General features: G+C 63.9%; 2 protein-coding genes across 14 annotated transcripts; both read right to left on the bottom strand.

The window, feature by feature from the left end:
- Window positions 1–96: 96 nt before the first annotated feature.
- LOC105489760 (histone deacetylase 10) lies at window positions 97–6,153 on the bottom strand. 11 transcript variants are annotated; one of them, XM_011754815.2, is made up of 20 exons: window positions 5,789–6,148; window positions 5,586–5,720; window positions 5,256–5,352; window positions 4,893–4,990; window positions 4,690–4,794; window positions 4,466–4,534; window positions 4,178–4,304; window positions 4,015–4,080; window positions 3,746–3,805; window positions 3,577–3,666; window positions 3,281–3,387; window positions 3,140–3,207; window positions 2,800–3,061; window positions 2,605–2,689; window positions 1,763–1,854; window positions 1,567–1,623; window positions 1,189–1,267; window positions 802–984; window positions 567–719; window positions 97–419 (listed from the first exon to the last, which is right to left on the bottom strand). In XM_011754815.2, exons 1-20 carry the CDS (start codon window positions 5,845–5,847, stop codon window positions 396–398), a joined length of 2,016 nt encoding a protein of 671 aa, XP_011753117.2. In that variant the 5' UTR covers window positions 5,848–6,148; the 3' UTR covers window positions 97–395. The 11 variants fall into 11 exon arrangements, with proteins under 11 accessions (XP_011753117.2, XP_011753116.2, XP_070936902.1 ...); XM_011754814.3 differs by having other exon boundaries at window positions 97–719; window positions 5,789–6,150; XM_071080801.1 differs by having other exon boundaries at window positions 2,800–3,207; window positions 5,789–6,149.
- A 1,507-nt stretch (window positions 6,154–7,660) lies between these two features.
- LOC105489758 (mitogen-activated protein kinase 12) lies at window positions 7,661–17,412 on the bottom strand. Of its 3 annotated transcripts, none has more exons than XM_011754807.3 (12): window positions 17,097–17,412; window positions 16,879–17,008; window positions 13,747–13,805; window positions 12,297–12,408; window positions 12,080–12,178; window positions 11,793–11,840; window positions 11,198–11,312; window positions 10,922–10,993; window positions 10,393–10,472; window positions 10,231–10,309; window positions 9,975–10,148; window positions 7,661–8,238 (listed from the first exon to the last, which is right to left on the bottom strand). In XM_011754807.3, exons 1-12 carry the CDS (start codon window positions 17,219–17,221, stop codon window positions 8,159–8,161), a joined length of 1,173 nt encoding a protein of 390 aa, XP_011753109.1. In that variant the 5' UTR covers window positions 17,222–17,412; the 3' UTR covers window positions 7,661–8,158. The 3 variants fall into 3 exon arrangements, with proteins under 3 accessions (XP_011753109.1, XP_011753110.1, XP_011753112.1); XM_011754808.3 differs by having other exon boundaries at window positions 12,149–12,178; window positions 17,097–17,407; XM_011754810.3 differs by having other exon boundaries at window positions 17,156–17,294.
- Window positions 17,413–19,404: the final 1,992 nt, after the last annotated feature.

The raw sequence follows: 19,404 nt of genomic DNA on the forward strand, positions 1-19,404 counted from the left end.
AGTGAGACCCGGGCCGCGGCGCACTTCCGGCCTGAGTCCCGCACCGCGGTTGAGAGATCGAGGCCAGCGTGTTCAGTAAAGGAGGCAGAACCAGGGTTTCGTTTGACCCATGTTTACTAACGGCGCAAGGGCGGGGAGGGAAGGGCAGCGGGGCGCAGGGGCCGGAACGGGACCGAGGGTGGGTTGCATGGGCTCGGATGGGACGGGCCAGGGCGCGATGGGTGGGGCGGGGCGAGGCGAAGTGAGGGGTGGAGCGGGGGAAGCACGGGTGGGAGGGGGCGGGGTTCCGTGCCCCGGAGTCGTGGGAGCCGCGGGCTTGGGGTCCGGATCGCGGCAGCGAGGCGCTGGCGTGCGGTGTCATTTCTGCGGCTTAAATGCACCCACCTTGGCCGATTTCAAACCACCAGGTGAGGACGGCACTACAGGAGGAGGAGCCGGGAGGAGGCGCGCAGCTGGCCTCCTGCACTGGAGCTGGTTCTCAGCACTCACTTGCCCTGCCCTCCCCACCGACCTCTGTGGCAGAGCCGGGCCCCAGGGCAGAGCCATGCCTCCGCAATCAGCCTCACCTGCAGCATCTTCCACTGAGGCTCCAGCTGCCCTCTCAGGTACATCAGAGCCTGGACGTCCTCCGGGGAAGCCACAGAGGAAGGGCCTAGGCTAGGAGGTGCCTCTCCACGCAGCACCCGGGCCAGGATCCCTGCTAGCTGGGGTGTGGAGTCCTGGGCCAGGGGCGAAGACGGAAGCAGTCATTGGTCCTTCCCCTCATCCCACCCCACAGCACCTCCACCCTGCCCAGCTTACCTCCTCCAGGAGGGCCAGGACTCGGCCCCCTGCCAGCCCCCGAAGCATGGCAGCCAGGAGTGCAGCGTGGGGGCCCTGCAGGCCATGGCCAGGCCCTAGCGCCACTAGCACCAGGTCAGGCTGGAAGCCATAGGCCAGGGGCAGTACCAAGCCCAAGATGCAGCTCAGGAAGCCACCAGTCATCTGTGGGGACAGCAGAGCCCAGCTCCTCATCTACAGACACCTGCTGGCTCTGGCCCCCCAACCTCTCAATCTCAGGACCCCTGGAGCAGGAGCAGGGAGACAGGAAGGACCAGAGGCCTGCTATCATGACATGCCAGCAAGCAGCAGCGGCACACATCCATGGGCTCCCCAGCACCTGCCTTGCTGCGTGGCGTGGTCACTCACCACTGGCAGTGGCGTGGCGACATGGAACATGGATAGGGCGGCTGCCTCCTTGCCCCCGATGTTCAGCCACAGAGTCCTCCTTCCAGGACACATGTGCATAAGTGTAAGGCCCTGCTCACCCTCCTGAGCCCAGACCACAGAGGCAGAGGTGGAAGAGCATTCACAGGGCCATGGGCAGGGTTGCTGTGACTGCTGAGCCTCTGTGCTGGAGACCCACCTGGCATTGCCTGTAGCAGCCCTTCTCCCAAACCCCAGCTGAGGAAGGCTCCATTCAGTACCAAGTGCCCCACCCACCCGTCACCCTGGGGCCCAGGCACACATCCGTCGCATGCCCATTCACATCCATGGCTGGACAGATGCAAGACGTGAGAGTCCTACCCGTCATGGGCGAGGTCTGGAGGCCGGTCCAGCTGTCCCAGGGCCACACACAGCAGCCTGGAGGAAGAGCTGGCCTCAGGACAGGTGTTCCTGTTGTCCAGAGTCCATTCCCAGAGCTCTCTCTGCTTGGCCAGCCAGGATAGGGGTGCCCACAGGTCCTGCCCTCAGAGGCTCCGGATGGTCAAGTGAGGCTTACCTCTGGGCTCCGTGGGATAGGCCTCTCTGAATAGCCACATCCAGGGTGGCTGCTGCAGCAGAGGCTGGAGTGGCTGCGATGCCACTGTTCACCTGTGGGATGAATAAACAGTGGAGGACGAGGCAGCAGCCAACTCCCGAGCCAGGTAAACAGATCGACGGTTCCCTGCATTCGGTGTATCTCTGTGGTTACTGCCAGCCACACTTCTTACACTCAGGTCAATTACTCTGCTTCTGTAAATAAGATGCTTACGTCTGTAATTTTTTTTCTTTTTTTTTTTTTGAAAGACAGGGACTTGTTCTGTACCCAGGCTGGCGTGCAGTGGCGCCACCACAGACTTGGGTGAGTCTGATAGCTCACCGCAGTCTCAAACTACTGGGCTTAAGTGATCCTCCTGCCTCAGCCTCCTAAATAACTGAACTACAGGCACACGCCACCACACTTGGCTGACTTTTTTATTTTTTGTGGAGACAGGGTCTCTGTATGTTCTCTAGGCTGGTCTTGAACTCCTGAGCTCAAACATTCCTCCCACCTTGGCCCCCCAAACTGCTGTTATTACAGGCATGAGCCATTGCACCCTGCCTAAATGTATACTTTAAATCACCCCCTTCACCTCTGTGCCAAAGAGCATTTAACTGAAGAAGCTGAGGTCAGAGGTCAGACACGCTGGTGATCCCCATCCCTGGGGCTGTTCTGAGAACCGTTCTTGGCACAAGGCAACGTTCACATCCATGTGGTTCTGCACCACCCAGCCCTCCTCTGGACAGGCCACATCTCGTTGGCAGGTCCTGGTCCCTGCCCCTAGGTCCACAGCACCCCCAACCCCTCACAGGTGCTCCCACCTGCCCATCCAGCATCCCATCTAAGAGGTACAGGAGCTTCCCAAGTGCAGTGAGGGCCTCCTCCCGGGCCAGGGACTCGTGTGGCCTGTGGTGGACAGACCAGAGGGACACACAGACACGTAGTGACTACATGTCAGGCACACACACGCACAGGTGTAGATGCGGCCCCATCCTCCCCAGGCCAGCCCTGCCCACCTGGCCCAGGCTTCTGTCTCCTCCCTCAGGGCTGACCCTTCCTGTTGGATGACATCAGGGGGCAGGACCAGTGTGATATCTGGCGCTGTCAGGGCAACAGTGGTGCGGACAGAGGGTGCAGGGCAGAGGCACAGCTGGTCCAGGAGGGAGCTCGGTGCAGGTGCAGGTGCAGCTGCCTTACACATGGGACCCCCAGGCAGCAGAGGTGGAGGCCTCCCCTCTGGGGAGTGGGTGCTGGGGCTCGTCGGCACAGGGGTCACATCTAGGGACAGTTCAGAGTCATAGCCACTGCACGGAGCCTGAGGTGGGATCCTGCAGCCTAGCACCTGGCCACACTGACCTTGCAGCTGCAGGCTCTTCCAGTACGGGGCTTGGGCAGCACGGGCACTCTGGATGGACTCCAGGGCACTGTGGGGGAGACACAACAGTGGTGACGCCTGGCCTCACACCCCAGCCCCGCCTGCCCTCCCTCCCCTCGAACCTCTGACATGGCACCATGAGCCCTGACAGGGGTGGAGCCGGGTCGCCCAGCAGCGTCTGTACTGTCATGCACACTGACTCAGCCAGTGACTCCAAGTGGTAGCCGCCCTGGGAGGAGGGTGGAGACATGATTGGGGCAGAGATACCACTGGGATGGGGTGTCACCAGGAGGGCCCTTGCCTGGCTCTATCCCAGGCAGGATGCCCCTCCCAAGTACCACGTGGGCACCTGGCTCCCATGCTCCTGACCCCCAGACCTCTGGCCCAGGAACCCTCCCTATGTGCCCTCCCCAGTCACCTCCAGCATGGCGCAGACCCGGCCGCCGGCCAGCACCTGCAGCAGATGTGTGAGGTGGGCGAAGCACTCTGGCGTGGCCTGCATTTGCCCCTGGAACCAAAGCCATGTGTGATGGGGGACCTGGGCTCCAGGACCCTAGAAACCCTCCCTGGCCAGGCAAGGCCCTCACCTCAGGGTCCCCGATGGCTGAGTCAAATCCTGCTGAGACCAGCACCAGCTCAGGGTCAAACTACAGGTCAGGCCAGGGTGGGGAGGGTTGAGAGAGGGGCTGGAGCCCAGGTGAGGGCAAGCCAGGCCCATCCCATCCCCTCCTGAGCACTCTTCCCTGCCAGGCAGCAGTGGGGCAGCTCATAACCCTCCTCCTGCCCTCACCGTGGCGCTCCAGGCACCAAGTTCCCTCCCACCCGGCTGCCCTGGGGGAATCCTCCGTGCAGTCACCTCAAAGGCCAGTGGGAGCAGCAGGTGCAGGAAGGCAGCCACGTAGTCAGCGTTTCCCATCCCGACCTGGCAGGACATCCCAGGCTACATCCTGAACTGTGGGGCAGGGGAGGGGGCTGGGGGGAGGGGTCTGGGTGGGGGCCTGGGGCTTGAGGGTAGGCACCTGGTTCCAGGGCAGGTTGACAGTGAAGCCGAGGCCCTGTCCCCGCCCCACTGCGTCTGCATCTGACTCTCGAAGGAAAGGCCAGAAACGCCCATGCTCATAGCGGTGCCAGGAGAAGTAAAGGACGCTGCCAACGGCCAGCCAGGGCCAGAGATCAGAGGTCAGGACCCTCAACAGCTCTACAGCTGCCCGTAGAACCCTGACCCGAGCACGTCTGTATCTTGCCCTTGGATTTTCCCAGGCCAGGCTGGGGTTGCAGGAAAGGGTGCTGTCTGCACCCTTGCTCACCTGGGGTCATCCTCAAAGAGATACTGGATCCCCTGGCCATGGTGCACATCCCAGTCCACGATGAGGATCCTGGGCACAGACAGCGCTGCTGGCTGAGGGGCAGGGCCTCCCACCTCCAGGAGCCCGGCCAGGGATGGGAAAATGCTGGCTGGGTTCTCTCACCACCTGTGCCGCCCCTTGCTGTGTGGCCTGGGCCCACACCCTGCAGCCAGCCTGGCACACACCTGTGTAGCCCGTGCTTCTGCTTGGCATGTGCAGCTGCTATGGCCACGTTGTTGAACACGCAGAACCCGTTGGCAGCTGCCCTCTGGCTGTGGTGCCCGGGGGGCCTATGGCGTGAGAGGAGGATTTGGGTTGTGTCAGGGTTGCCCTGGCCCCTCACAGGGCCACCCACAGAGGAGCAGCCAGGGGAAGCAGCAGCTCTCACCTCACCAGAGCAAGCCCGTTTTGCACAGCTCCCGTGAGCACAGCATCCACCAGCTGCAGTCCAGCCCCTGCGGCCAGGCGTGCACAGTGAAAGGTACTCTGTGGGCGCAGGGGCACAGATGAGCCCCCCCGCCTTCCCTGCTGCCCTTTGCAGGCCATGCCCACACTTGTGTCAGGCTGCAAGGCACCAGCTGCTGGGCACAACAGGCCAGTCCCAGGCTCTGGCAGTGCCAGCAGGCAGGTGTGCTGGACAATGTCACGTGCACGGACCAGGGGACGCTGGCTGGGATCGGCAGCCATGACTGTGAACGTGCAGAGGCGCGTGCATGTGTCTGCACAGGTGAGTGTGTCCGGGGACACGCACCGGGTGGAAGTAGATGGCGTCGAACTGTCCGGACAGCGCTTGCAGCTCCTCCTCGCCTAGGACCTGGGTCTTCCTGACCAGGGACACATACTCTGGGCTGCATGCAGATGGGCAGGCAGGAGAGGCACGGTCACCAGCAGGAGCAGGGGGCTGGGAGGGGGGAGCTGGGATTTGTGGTGGGAGTGGCCACCCTGTCACTTCCTCAAGCCTGTGAGCCCACCCAAGGTGCATAGGGAGAGGATCTGTCTTCAAGGTTGGCAGGCCCAGGTTCCCAGGTTTCTAGATGGGTTGCCTGCCCCCATATCATTGGGGGGCTTCCCCCGTCCTGACCTGTGCACCAGGCCCAGCTCCTCTTTCGAGGCCTCGCGGGCTGACAACCGCAGACACCTCTGTTCCAGGCCGCGCTGCCGCAGGCGGTCCAGGGCTGCGGTCAGGCGCTCAGGGCGCTCAATCTCGCACTCGGGGCTGGGGCAGACGAAGAGCTCAGTCCAGAGGTCCCTCCCCGCACCCCACCTCGGCCAGGTCCCACTTACTCGTCCCAGAGCAGCCGGGTGGCCGTCATGTCCTCATGGTACACAAGCGCGGTCCCCATGGCTGCGCCGTGGTCACCCTGGGTCCCCAAACGCCCTCGCCAGCGGTGCCTGCCACTGCCAGTCCCCACCTTCGGCCGGGAGCAGCCGGAGGCCTGGGACCTGCCTGGGGCGCAGGCGGGCGGCGGGCGGCGGGCACCGGCCTGGGCGGGAGCGCACAGAACTAGGCAGGCTCCGGGATCCCAGGCGTGCAGAAGGCGCCGAGCGAGGCCGCAGTCGAAGGGGGAGGCTCCCCGCGCACGGCTTCCGGCTTCCTCGCCTCGGACCCGGGTCCCGCCCCGCGACCTGCTCCCGCTCGCTATCGCGAGCCCCGCCCCGGAGCGAGGAACCAGCAGGCGCGGAAGCCTCAGCGCCCGGAGCCGCCAGCCCTCCGAGCTGCGCTGCTGCTCCGCCTCCCCCTCGGCCCCGCCCCGATCCCCTCCTAGAGGGGCGGGGTCCCCAGGCCCTGCGCTGGCGGTCGCCGCAGCCCCACCCGAGCGCCTGTGGCTGAGCCTGCCCAGGCGAGCCCCGTTCTGCTCCAGCTCTCGGGTCAGGGTCCAGCGCAGCCCCAAGGCCACCCGGCCCGAGCGCAGGAAGAGCCGGGGTGAAGGGCGAGCGGGGCGAGGGGTCCGCAGGCAAAGGCCACGAGGCGGGAGAAGCCCGCGGGGAGGCGGGTGGCGCTGCGGCCGGCTCAGGGCGGTAGTCGTGGTTGCATCCAGGCGCAGCACCGCCCTGGAGGTTTAAGGAGGGCGAGTCCGGTTCTGGCTCCGAGAAGATCCCTGGCCTAAGAGCAGAGTCAAGGTCGGTGGAGGCGGGGACACTGGACCGGAGTTGCGGTAGCGTGGCGGGGAACAGAGGAAGTGAGGAAGGCAGGAGGCGCGGGCACAGCCACGGAGCAAGGTGCCCCAAGAGGAGACCGGAGCCCCCCTGGAGCCCAGGGGCCACCCTGTCCCTGCCGGAGCTCATGTTTAGTTGGGTCAGTTTTGGGGCCCCCAGTCCTCAGGCCACCTATGGCAGGAAGCTGGGCCCCGTGTGGACAGCAGCCATGACACAAGTCAGCGCGGCTCCCGAGCCGATGGGGATCACGTCCCCCATGCCCGGATGCCCTGGAGAGGCATGAGGGTCGCTGGCAGAGAAGGCATCTGTCGTGGCAGCTCATCAAGTCCAATTTGGCTGGGCCAGCTGTGGAAGTGTCCACCGAGGAGGACGCCTGGCCTGCCCTGCCCTCACTGGTCTCTCTACTGTAACCCCCTGCCCTGGGACAGGTTTGGAGGTGCCTGTGGCCTGTGGTCCAGCCGCCACCCTTGGAAACACCGAGTGGCCTGCAGAGGGCGGCCTGGGCATGAAGATACCACTGGAGCACGGTAGTAGGTAGGGACTAGAGGTTTGATCAAAAACAAAACCCAGCCCTCTGTGCTCACCACTCCACCACAGGGGCCAGAGGGGTCTCAAGGTGTTCAGTGTGCCCCCTCCCCCACAGGGACCTGCTGGCCTTGGAGGGTGCAGAGAGCTAGGGTAGATCCTAACATTTCTCCCCATCAGGCCCTGCCCCTGGGTCTGGCTTCAGGATCCACACACAGTGGCTTAGACTCTAAGCCATTAGCAGAAGGTCACCCTGTAAAAGGGGAGGGGGCCAAGCCCTAATGTGGGTGTTCGAAGCTCACTGGCACAGGTCTGGGGAAGTGGGCACCAGCTTTGTGGCCTGGGAGAGATGGGATGCTCAGGCCCCCCAGCTGGCTCTGAGGGTCTGAGCTATCAGGTCAGCCTCCTCTACATGCAGGCCAAGGGCTTGGAGGCCTTAAGACAGGTCGCAGCATGAGGACGCACAGCCAGAGCAGGGAGCTACAAAAGGGTCTATTTCATTCCAGCCACGTGGGCGCCACACAGCTGATTTACATTCCAGGCAGGGGTGCAGGAAGGTCCAGTGACGTCGCCCAGGAGAAGGGATGTCCCTGAGTTGGTGCCCTGCGCCCACCCTCTGTTCTTCCTCCGCATGGCCCAGAGCAGGCAGGGCTCAGAGGCCAGGGCCTGACCTGGAGCCCCACCAGCTCCGAGGTTTCTGAGGGCACCGGGCAAGGGGGCCCCGGCTCCAGGCATCAGAGGCCATCCCCAGGTCGGCCAGAGGTCCTGTCCAGAAAGTTCAGGTGCTCCTCCAGGATGGGCACCCGAGAGCAGAGGCAGGGGCATGGGGAGGAGGGTCCATGGAACCCAGGGGTCTGCTCCGACGGATGCCTTGGGATGCAAGCCCCAGCCAAGGTCAAGGTGGCAACGAGGGTCCCCTCTCAGGTGGAAGGTGAAGGTGGTCCTCACTACCACCCTGGAGCTCAGAGATCTTCACAGAGCCGTCTCCTTGGAGACCCTGGCTCCCAGCTGCCGGGGAGGCTTGAAGCTGAGCACCTCTTTGTAAGTAACACCTGGCGGGGGCGGGGGGCACAACAGAAACCAGGGTCAGCTTTTGCCTTCCATCCTGGGGTGTCACTCAGACACGCCTGGCGGTGCCTCGTGGGGCCCTTCTCTAATCCTAATGTGGTCCAAACTACTGAGAGAAGGTTTGTGTGAAGAGGCCATTGCTCTAGATCCGGATTTTCCAGGGAAAGGGGAGGTGGCCAGGGCTTGGCCACATGTCCACCACGGTCTGTCCTAAGAGCTGAGGCCCCAGCTACAGTTGTGTGGGTGGGGACTACAGAGAGGATCCTATGGCCCATGGTTTTCAAGTTATCTTTTTAGCAGGAGAAACCTTTAATCAAAGCCAAACTCATAAGCACACAACTAAGCACACACAGCGAAGGGTGGAGGCCCTGCTGCAGGCACCCAGGGACCCGTGGTCCTAAGCAGCACAGGTGAAGAATCTCAGTCCATCCAGCCCCACCCAGCCAGTGTGGAGGACCAAGGCCCTGCGCCCAAGGCAGAGCCAGGACAGGGCCTGAAACACGGCACTGCTCCCAGTGTCCACCTGCTGTCCCCGGGCACCCCCACCACAGGTTGGTCATGCAGCCATGAAGAAGACACAGCCTGCCACTCTGGAGCAAAAATGAAGCCAGGTCCAGCATAGCCTCAGGCCACAGCATAGCTGTGGGAGCTGGGGAGGCTTCCCTGAGTTCAGCCTGAGGCTGCACAGGCCTTGGCCAGCCCTCCAAGATGAGGGGATAGCCCCTGGTATAGGGGATGATGGACCCTAGTAGTTAGGGTTGGGGTCTGGACTGCTCAGGGGGGCTGGGGGAGACAGGTGAGGCCCTGGGGACTATCTTGGGTATATAAGACATACATGTCTTGTCCAGATGGGAAGGATCCTAAAATGGACCAAAGAGAGGGCCGGGCGCGGTGGCTCACGCCTATAATCCCAGCACTTTGAGAGGCCGAGGTGGGCGGATTATGAGGTCAGGAGATCAAGACCATCCTGGCTAACACGGTGAAACCCTATTTCTACTAAAATTACAAAAAGTTAGCCGATCGTGGTGGCGGGCACCTGTAGTCCCAGCTACTCGGGAGGCTAAAGCAGGAGAATGGCGTGAACCCGGGAGGCGGAGCTTGCAATGAGCCAAGATCACGCCACCACACTCCAGCCTGAGCAACAGAGCGAGACTGTCTAAAAAAAAAAAAAAAAAAAAAAAACACCTGGGGCAAGGAGAGGCAAGGACAGATTCACGAGATGTGCGGAGAGAGGCCTTAGGGACAAATGGACATGGTGAGGGTGGCACGGTGGCCCGGGTCTCTGGCCTGGACATGGCGGAAGGGCAGCAGGTCTGGGGCCAGGAGGGGCTCAGTGGGCCCTGCTGCCCTGACTCACAGCTGCCCTTCACCGTTCCCGGCTCCTTCTGTGCCAGCCTCTGTGCTGAGCCTGCCAGGAACACCCTCCTTTCATCTTTCAGCTCCAGCCAGAGGTCATTTCCACCAGGCCACGCGGCCCCATGCTGCCCTCTGACCTCCCATTCTCCTCACCTGACCTGCATCCCAGGGACGGGGATTTAGGACTCTGAGCCTGGCCACCTGCACAGGGCCCACAGGGTCCACACAGGCCCTGCCCGAAGCCCGCCACCCACGGGTCCACACAGGCCCTGCCCAGAGCCCCCCCACTCACAGGTCCACACAGGCCCTGCCCAGAGCCCCCAACTCGGGTCCACACAGGCCCTGCCCGGAGCCCCCAGCTCACGCTTCCATTCATCCAGCGTGCGGTCCACGTCATCAAAGGAGTCGTCATACTTCTGGACCTGGGGCTCATCTTCCGTGTCGTGCAGGGACTCGAAGTAGGGATGGGCCAGTGCCTCGGCTGCCGTCACCCGCTGCTCCGCATCCAGCACCAGCATCTTCTCCAGGAGGTTCACAGCTGCGGGGGAAGGTGCGTCAGGCCAGACTGCGGGAAGCCCCACACTCCAGCACCTGGTGGCCCCCACACTAGCCAGCCCTACCCAGAGGGCTTGCATTGGTCAGGATGGAGGCAAAATCCTTCTTCTCCAACTCAGGGAGGCCCTTCATGTAGTTCTTGGCCTATGTGGAAAGAAAGGGTGAGGGGCCAACACTGAGGCCCGGGTCCGCCCCCACCCCCACCCAGCTCCCCACTCACCACTGACCTCATCACTCTGCAGCCGCTGCACAAACTCAGCTGGAGGCGTCCCTGTCACTTTCATGATCTCCTTCAGCTGGTCCAGGTCTGCACTGAGGTCAGGAGCACAGCTCGGGGGGCCAGAGATCAGGGCCCTCACTGCCCCCACCTGGGCAGAAGCCATCCCCACCCCCCCAGAACCCCCCATCTGGGCAGGAGCCATCCCCAACCCCAGAACCCCCCACCTGGGCAGGAGCCATCCCCACCCCCCCAGAATCCCCCACCTGGGCAGGAGCCATCCCCAACCCCAGAACCCCCCACCTGGGCAGGAGCCATCCCCAACCCCAGAACCCCCCACCTGGGCAGGAGCCATCCCCACCCCCCCAGAATCCCCCACCTGGGCAGGAGCCATCCCCAACCCCAGAACCCCCCACCTGGGCAGGAGCCATCCCCACCCCCCCAGAATCCCCCACCTGGGCAGGAGCCATCCCCAACCCCAGAACCCCCCACCTGGGCAGGAGCCATCCCCACCCGCCCCTGGTGCTGCTGGAGGATACGGTCGCTGCCTTTGAACAGCGTCTTGCCTGTGATCATCTCCGCCATGATGCACCCCACAGACCAGATGTCCACTGAGATAAAAGCCATGGTCAGCCCCGTGGGCAGGGGGACGGGATGAGATGGGGAGGGAGGAAACACAGACACAGCCCACCCACCCGGCTCCCACCCCAGCTCAACAGCCTCCCTGGGGAGCAGCCACCACAGGGCTCTCAGTGAAGAAGTAGAGAAGCAGATGGTGCAGCCCGAGAGGCCCAAATCTCTAGGCAGCTTCTCACCCGTCTGCGTGTAGCGCATCCAATTCAAGATGACCTCGGGTGCCCGGTACCACCGGGTCACCACATAGCCAGTCATCTCGCTGTCTGCCTGCCTGGCCAGGCCAAAGTCCAGGATCTGCGGGAAGAATCGGGGAGGTGGGTTCTAGGGGACTCCCAAGGAGCGGACAGGCCACCCATGGTCCAGGAGACCCCCGGCGGGGTTGGACTCGAAGCCCCAAGCTGGGGCCTCCTGACAACCTTTGAGGACTTGAGGCCAAGCCCTCGGACCCCAAACTGTGCGAGCTCCTCCCTTTGGCCAGTGCACCGAGCCCAGCTGCCCTTGGGATGGAGCAGGGGCCCTGGGGCTCCCCTCTCCCTGCTGTCACCTGCTGCCCACCAAGGCCTCAGCCCTGTCCTGGACCAGGCAGGGGCCTGGGGGCGCCTCCCACCCTCACCCGCTGCAGGTATGGCATGTGGCATACCACTGCCTCCTGGGGCTCACCCACCCACCAGCTCCTCAGCCACTGCCCAGAGCCTGGGGCCTTGGCCCCCTGCCCAGGCCTGACAGGTGGATTGGTGGGCAGATCCGGAGGGGCCCCTGCCAGGCGGCACACACCTTCAGCTCACAGTCTTCGTTCACAGCCAGGTTGCCAGGCTTCAGGTCCTGGGGACAGAGGAAAGGTGGCCACTGTGCCCCACCCTCCCGAGCATGGACACAGCCAAGAGCCTGGGTGGCACCTAAAGATGGGGCCACCAGACCTGGCCCCCTTGCTCCCTGCAGCCCTTCAAGGACAGACCCAGGTACCTGGGCATCCAGGCAGGCTCCCACCAGGGGCTGTGCCTGAGGCATGGCTCAGCACCCCCAGACTCCGTCAGCCCCCCCAGACCCTGTCAGACCCTCACAGGTAGGACGTGGAGGCGGGGGATTGCGCTGGGGGAGGGCTGATGGGTGGCTCCTCCACCAGGACTCACTCTGTGGATGATGCCGGCAGCATGGATATACTGCGGGGACAGAAGATTCAGCAGGTTTCAGCGTACCAGGGCCTCAGAGCCACAGGGCCCTCCTCTGCCCAGCCCCGAGGCCCTGCCTGCCTCCCTGCAGCCTCCCCTGGGGCCATACCCTCAGCCCCTTCAGCATCTGGTACACGAGGAACTGGATCCGGTCCTCGCCCAGCTTCTCATGTTTCATGAGCTTGCCCAGGTCGGTGCCCATGAATGGCATCACCAGGTAACTGTGGGAGGGGCCGGAGCACCATCAGTGGGCAGAGCCAGCCTCTGCATCCCAGAGGCCTACCCAGCAGGCCCAGGCTCAGACCCATCCGGGATCCAGCAGGTGCCCCCGGGAAGGTTACCCTGCAGCACCCGTCTCCACTAGCCTCGGCATCCTCACAACCCCACCTTGCAGTGCCAGGCTCCATCCTGCCCCAACTGTCACTGCCAGCAACGCTCACACCTCCCTCCCACTCTGAGGACTGTCAGACAGGCAGGAGGCTGCCCTTTGGGGTTTTTGTTTTTGTTTTTTTTTGAGACGGAGTCTCGCTCTGTCCCCCAGGCTGGAGTGCAGTGGCCGGATCTCAGCTCACTGCAAGCTCCGCCTCCCGAGTTCATGCCATTCTCCTGCCTCAGCCTCAGCCTGGGACTACAGGCACCCACCACCTCGCCTGGCTAGTTTTTTGTATTTTTTAGTAGAGACGGGGTTTCACCGTGTTAGCCAGGATGGTCTCGATCTCCTGACCTCGTGATCCGCCCGTCTCGGCCTCCCAAAGTGCTGGGATTACAGGCTTGAGCCACCGCCCCGGCCTCCCTTTGGGGTTTTTGAACCCTCTGCTAAAGCGCCCTGCGTGCCAGGCTGGGGCTGAGGCTGCAGGGCTCGAGTCTTCACAGGCAGGGGAGGGAGGCAGTCAGGTTTCAACCTCAGAACTTTGTGCCAGAGATGAGGGAGGTGCCTGGGGGCGATGGCGGCAAGGCAAGGCATCTGGGTCAGAGGGGCTGGCTGAGCCGGTGGAGACGGACATAGGAGAATGGTATTTAGCACCTCCCCAGAGGCCACTGAGGCCAGCGTGGGTCCTTGACCTCTGCAAGTCAGGCGGGAGGCATCTGCTACCCTCTCCAGGCCTTCCTCAGCCTGGCCCTTCACTCTTGGCCGACAAGGTGTGAGTCCCGGGGTGGTCGGCTGCAGGGCAAGGGCAGGGTGGGTCCTCCCTACCACTTCTCCCCCACCTGCTGGGAAAGGTCAGCAGCTCTAGTTACCGGCCACACACTTGGTGCCAGGGTCCCGAGCACGGGACCTTCCTGTTAACAAATGGTCAGGTCCAAGGTTCACACCTCCGGTGCCGGACAGCCCAGGTGCCAGGCGTGAAGGGAGGCAGCAGCCCCAGCTCTGCCCAGCTGTGGGTCCCACGACCATGTGGGGGAGGGTGTGGGGCAGAGTAGTATGGGGGGGGTTGGCAGTGTGCATCCCCCACTCAGGCTACAGGAAGAGAACCCCATGCCAACCTGGAACCTGAAGCCAGTGCCCAGAGCTGCCCACCACCCCTTGTGCCCAGCAGCCAGCCCAGGTCGGCACTCACAAGTCTGTGAAGTCATCCAGGGTCTCATCAGGAGTGAACACATCCAGCAGCCCAATCACCTGGGGGGCCAGGTAGGGTTGAGAGTGCAGCGGAGGACACGGGCTGGGGCACCCCCCAAGAGTGGCACAGCCCTCTGGGCAGGAAACCCCCTCTGCAGCTGTCGTCATGCCCCACTGTCCAAAGGGCCTGGCTCTGCCCACTGGCAGCGTGGCCCAGCCCTGGCACACATACCCACAGACAGGTTATTTTTGGATGGTGACAGCCGGGATCTTCTGGGGGAAGGGCAACCCGGAGTCTGGGCTGGCTCTGAACCATCCAAAGGGCTCCTGCCACTTGCCCCTTTCTCCCCTCTTCTCCCCAACCAAGCAGACTGACACCCAGGGAAGGGATAGCGCTATGAGGAGAGGCCAGGCCTCTGCTGGTGAGGCCCAGGTGGACAGCACCATGACCCGCCAGACCTGGTCCCCACAGCACCCCTGGTTGGGGAGATGGACAGTGGACAGGTCATGTGATAACTGCTGCCTCAGCATTTTGGGGTGACAGGGTCCCAGGGAGGCCCGGAGAAGTTTGCACAGCCAAGGATGGAGGGGCAGGTAGACATGTGGGCTGCGGGACACCTGGCAGAGGGCACATGCAGAGTGGCCAAGGCAAGAGGGAGAACACTTGGGAGAGTTTGAGGAACACAGGGAGGGAGGCCAGGTGGCCAAGGCCCAGGCCAGGGAGGGGCTGAGGAGAGGCCAGAGGGAGCCGGCAGGGCAGCACACACCAGGTGAAAGTTTGGCTTTGATCCCAAGAGACAGGGAAGGATTTAAACGGGTGTGATGCTAAACGCGTCCTGCTGGCCGTGGTGTAGGGACTGGCCAGAGTGAAGCAAGAATGGACCTAAACTGGAAGGACAGCTCTGCCAGAGCCGTGGGCAAGAATGTGGAGGGAGGAGGAGAAGGAACAGAGGCCCGTCCAGGGAGGCCTGGGAGCAGTGGGTTCTGTGGACACGACAGCTGGAGGGTGCCCAGGAGAGCGCTTTGGGAGAAGATGGAAAGCAGGGTCCTGTGGGCTAGGGGCCATAGGACTTGGCTTGGCCTCTGTGGTGTGGGGGCTGGCCTGGAGAGGGAGGTGGCATGGGGATGGCAGGACTGGGGCCTGTGGCAGAGCCTCCTCCCCCGCTGAGCAAGGCATGTGGCCTCACAGAGCTTCAGTCTTCCAGGAAGATGGGGTTCCAGGGAAGGAGCCTCAGCTGCAGGCCGGGAGCCCAGGGCGTGGACCCCCAGGCACAGCGGGGACCCCAGGACAGCAGGGCGGTGGCTAAAGAAAAGCCCAGCGTGGTGGGTCACGGCTGCACTCCCAGCAATTTGGGAGGCGAAGGCAGGCGGATCACGAGGTCAGGAGTTCAAGACCAGCCTGGCCAACATAGTGAAACTCCGTCTCTACTAAAAATACAAAAAGTTAGCCGGGTGTGGTGGTGGGTGCCTAGAGTCACAGCTACTAGAGAGGCTAAGGCAGGAAAATTGTGTGAACCCAGGAGGTGGAGGTCGCAGATCGCGCCATTGCACTCCAGCCTGGGCGACAGAGGGAGATCCCATCTCAAAAAAGAGAAGCCCCAGTGGACGGGCGCGGTGGTTCAGGCCTGTAATCTCAGCACTTTGGGAGGCCGAGGCAGGCGGATCACTCGAGGTCAGGGGTTTGAGACCAGTCTGCCCAAAATAATGAAACACCGTCTCTACTAAAAATACAAAGCATTAGCCAGGCATGGTGGCATGGACCTGTAATCCCAGCTACTCAGGAGGCTGAGGCAGGAGAATCACTTGAACCCAGGAGGCAAAGGTTGTGGTGAGCCGAGATCATGCCATTGCACTCCAGCCTGGGCAACAAGAGCGAAACTCCATCTCAAAAGAAAAAAAAAAAAGAAGAAAGAAAAGCCCCAGAGCGCTTGGCTGGATGGGGCAAGGCCCAAGCAGGTGAGTGAGTGGGTGGGTGGGTGGGGCAGGGGGCCGAGGGGAAGGCTACAGTCCTGGGGCAAGGTCTTGGTGTGACGGGCGGGATGGGGGAGTGCAGTGGTGGCAAGGTGGGGGCAGGGCTGGGTGTGACGGGGGTGTCGAGGTGGGGGCAAGGTTGGTGTCCACCGCAAACAGATTTCACAGGGCCCGGGGTGGTGAGCTGGGGTCAGGGTGGGCTATGGGAAGCCTCAGAGAAAAGGACCCACCCAAGGGGCTGAGAGAGTGGCGGTGGCCAGGAACCAGGGGGCGGGTGGTTTGCTGGTGGACACAGGGACTCATTCTCCCAGGGCACCGGTGGCTCGGATGACCCAGGAGGGTCCAGAGCATCTCACACTGGAGCTAGGGTCCGGGCGCCCAGACCACCTGCCTTCAGGCTGGGCCCAGACCAGGGGCAGGGCAGGAGTGACATGGGGGGCAGTGGACAAGTGGGACTGTGTCCAGAAACCAGAGGGCCCCTGGCAGAGAAGTCAGGCTCTTCGCAGCCAGCCACTCCGTGGGAGAGGCCCAGGGCAGCTGTGCATGGCATCTCACAGGCAGGACTGGAAAGGATGGGCCCCCACAACGAAAGGGAGGGTGTCTGTGAGATGACCACCACGCCCAGTGCCCCCCAAACAGCAGCTCCCCGAACCCTTCACTCACCCCCAGGGTTGACCATACTCCCTACGTTCTGGCGCCCCCCTCCTCCCCCTCCACCGGGTCGGAAGACTCAGGAGATGGACAGCAACAAAGTGGGCTCCACAGAGGGGCTGGAGAGGGGCCCGGATGGGAAAGAGAAGGTGCCCCTTCCAGGAAAATCCTCCTGCCGGGAGCATCCTCTCACCGCGGGCTTCCTGGCTGGGGGCAGGGTTTGGCGTGAGACCTGGAGGATCCCCTGGGCCTGGCCAAGTCGTGTCCCCTGACCAGGGCCTGGCTGAGACGCCAAGTCAAGGGGCTCTTTCCCGGGCCTGGCAGAGGAGGGGGAATGGCCCTTGGGGGAGTCGTCTCCTTGCTCTCCTTCTCCCCTGGGGGCCCACGGCCCGACCCCCGCCCCGCCCCACAGCAGGTTGCCTGGGGAAGAGGTTGCCGGGTGGAGGGACCCAGCCCAGCCGAACCGAGCCGAGGCCGGGGCGCCTTCCCGGAGCGGGGTCGCGCGACTCACGTTCTCGTGGCGCATGTGCTTGAGCAGGCGCAGCTCGCGGTAGGCGCGCTTGGCGAACAGCTCGGACTGGAAGGGCCGGTACAGCTTCTTGATGGCCACCTTAGCGCCGGTGCGGCTGTCCACGGCCGAGCTGCGGGGCGGACCGCTTAGCGGGAAGGCCGGGCACCCCGCGCAGGCCCCGCCCGCCCCGCCGGCCGCCCCGCCCGGCCCGCGCTCACCACACCGCGCCATAGGCGCCCGAGCCCACGGGCTGCAGGTCCCGGTACACGGCGCGCACCTCCCAGGCCGTCTTGGTCACCTCCTGGCGGTAAAAGCCACTGCGGGCAGGCGGCGGAGAGCTCATGGCAGGCCCGGGAGCCGCCCACCCCGCAGTGCCCGCGGGCGGTGCCCCAGGACCGGGGACCCGGGATCGGCGGGGCTTCCTCGGCGTGCGCCCCGGGCCGAGTCCGCGCTGCTCGCCCGCCCGCCGCTGGGACGCTCCTGTTCCCGGCCCTTCCCTCGGGGATGTCCCAGGTGCCGACCCTGGCCCGACCCCGACCCAGGCAGCGCACGGCCCCTCCCCAGCCCGGGGACCAACCGGCCCGCGGGCGGCGCGCACGTGACGCCCTCGCCCGCCCTCCGGCCCCTCCGGAAACCCGAGGCGGCCGCCGCCGGGGGAGGGCCGGAGCCTGGGGGGAAGCGCAGGGGGAGGGGAGCGCCGCCCCGCAGCTTTGTCCCGACCTAGGGCCGGACGCGGCGCGGAGATACCCGTCAGCCTCTCCCCTTTGGCTGAACTGCCCCGCTCTGGGGGTGGAGCCGGGGGAGTGGGGAGCTCCTGCTGAGACCCTGGGCTCCAGTCCTGACTGCCCATGGTTCCAGGGCGCAGGGCCCATCCTTGACAGCCTGAGCGCTGACTTCTATCGGCAGTCCCAAGTTGGGCTGAGCCCTGTGTACCTAGAGTCAACTTCCCACGCCACCCCCAAGGATGCCCTACCTCTGCGCCTGATCCATCCATCCCCGAATGGGGGGTCCATCTGCACCTGTCTTGCCTGTATCCCTCTTTCTACACGGAGGGGTCTGTCTCCCAAAATCCTCAGGCTGCATCCCCAACCCCACCCCTGTGGCCACTGACCCCGGGCCTCTCAGTCCCATAGGTCCCCGAGGGCCCTTTTGGACACCCAACTCCTCCCCCTGCTCCCCCCATCTGCGGGGTGACTGCTGCAAGTGTTGCAAGTGCTGGTGCCCCTGCCCGTCCCATCCCTGCCTGTCCTGTCCTGCAAAACCCAGGCTGAGGGTGGCTGCACTGTCTCCAGCAGGGATGGGGACCTGCTGGGGCCCTCAGCCTGACCCCTCTGTGTGGGCGTTATCCTCCCATATGTCTGGCCCCATCCTAGACCAGATGCTCTGGTGGGCGAAGCCCCACCCTGACACCCCCTCCACAGTCCAGAAACCTGGGTCTGAGGAGGGATGCGGGTGCACCCCGGGAGCCCACTGGGCTGGTGGGTAACAGGATCGCTAGGGCCCTCTGCCCCGCCCTCCGGCCATGAATCAGCAGCTCAGCCGCTCAAGGGCGGGAGGAGCTTTACACCTGGGCTTTGGGCTGTGTTCCGTGGCATTCATCAGCTCGTGCCCAGTGAGCAGGGGCAGCCCGGGGCTGCCCAAACCACAGCTGCCTGTGGCCTGCACCCTTTGTGCCCTGGGCTGCCTGTGGCACTCCATCTACCTCTTTCAGGAAGCCCAGCTGCCACTGCTGTCCCCCTTAACTCCCCGTGGTGGAGCTCAGGGGTCCAGAAGGCCCCGCACAGACCAGGCTTCTGAGGTGGGGCTGTGTCCCCATTCTGCTCCCACCCCCAACCGCCAACACTGGACTTCCCCCAGGACTGACCACTACACTGATGAGGCCCCAGGAGGGCCCCCAACTCCCAGACAGTTTCCGCCCCTACCCAAGACCCAAGCAAGGGCACAGACTGTCCCTGGCCCCTAGAGACACTGCCTGACCCCAAATGGTCTGGCCCCTCCCCCACACGTAAGCTGCAGAGCATAGTGGGAACGGGACCAGCACACACATTCTCTGGGTTAAAGTGGCCTCTTTTTCCTTCACCAGGAAGGAAAGGAAAGCTATTTTCCCTAGCCCACCCAGCCCCCACCCAGGGATGGGCAGACCCTTGCTCCCTTGACACCCAACTTCCCCCCAGCCAGCTTCCCTGACCACTGAGGGGTAGGGAGGTGGTGTCTGGATCTTGGCCCAAAGCCAAGCCTGCCCAGTACATCCCCACAGGGCAGCTGGGGTCACCATCTGGGTGGCCGTCCCACCCTGTGCCCTCAGAGCCCACCCATCAGCCGTGTCCTCCCCTGGTCCCCCTGGGCTCAGACCCTCCAGGGAGCAGGGAGGGTGCCAGAAGATGGCCACTGGTCTGACTGGGGGCCTGAGGGATCTGGCCAGCTAGAGGTGAGTGATGCAGAGTGACCCAGACACTCCCCCCATGCCCAGCAGTGGGGATGGTGGGGGCAGCAGGGCCTGGAGTGGCCTTTGGATATGAACCGAGC

This window comes from Macaca nemestrina, chromosome 15 (assembly GCF_043159975.1).
Source record: "Macaca nemestrina isolate mMacNem1 chromosome 15, mMacNem.hap1, whole genome shotgun sequence".
NCBI classification, from domain to species: Eukaryota; Metazoa; Chordata; class Mammalia; order Primates; family Cercopithecidae; genus Macaca; species Macaca nemestrina.

Coding starts and splice junctions, on each gene's coding strand:
- LOC105489760 (XM_071080800.1), bottom strand. CDS start 5,847: ATGGGGACCGCGCTTGTGTACCATGAGGACATGACGGCCACCCGGCTG. Junction 4,795..4,892: donor AACGGGCTTGCTCTGGTGAG/GTGAGAGCTGCT, acceptor CTCACGCCATAG/GCCCCCCGGGCACCACAGCC. Junction 3,806..4,014: donor TGCTCCCACTGGCCTTTGAG/GTGACTGCACGG, acceptor CCTGACCTGTAG/TTTGACCCTGAGCTGGTGCT.
- LOC105489758 (XM_011754807.3), bottom strand. CDS start 17,221: ATGAGCTCTCCGCCGCCTGCCCGCAGTGGCTTTTACCGCCAGGAGGTG. Junction 11,313..11,792: donor ACGAAGACTGTGAGCTGAAG/GTGTGTGCCGCC, acceptor TTCTTCCCGCAG/ATCCTGGACTTTGGCCTGGC. Junction 8,239..9,974: donor CACGCTGGATGAATGGAAGC/GTGAGCTGGGGG, acceptor CGCCCCCGCCAG/GTGTTACTTACAAAGAGGTG.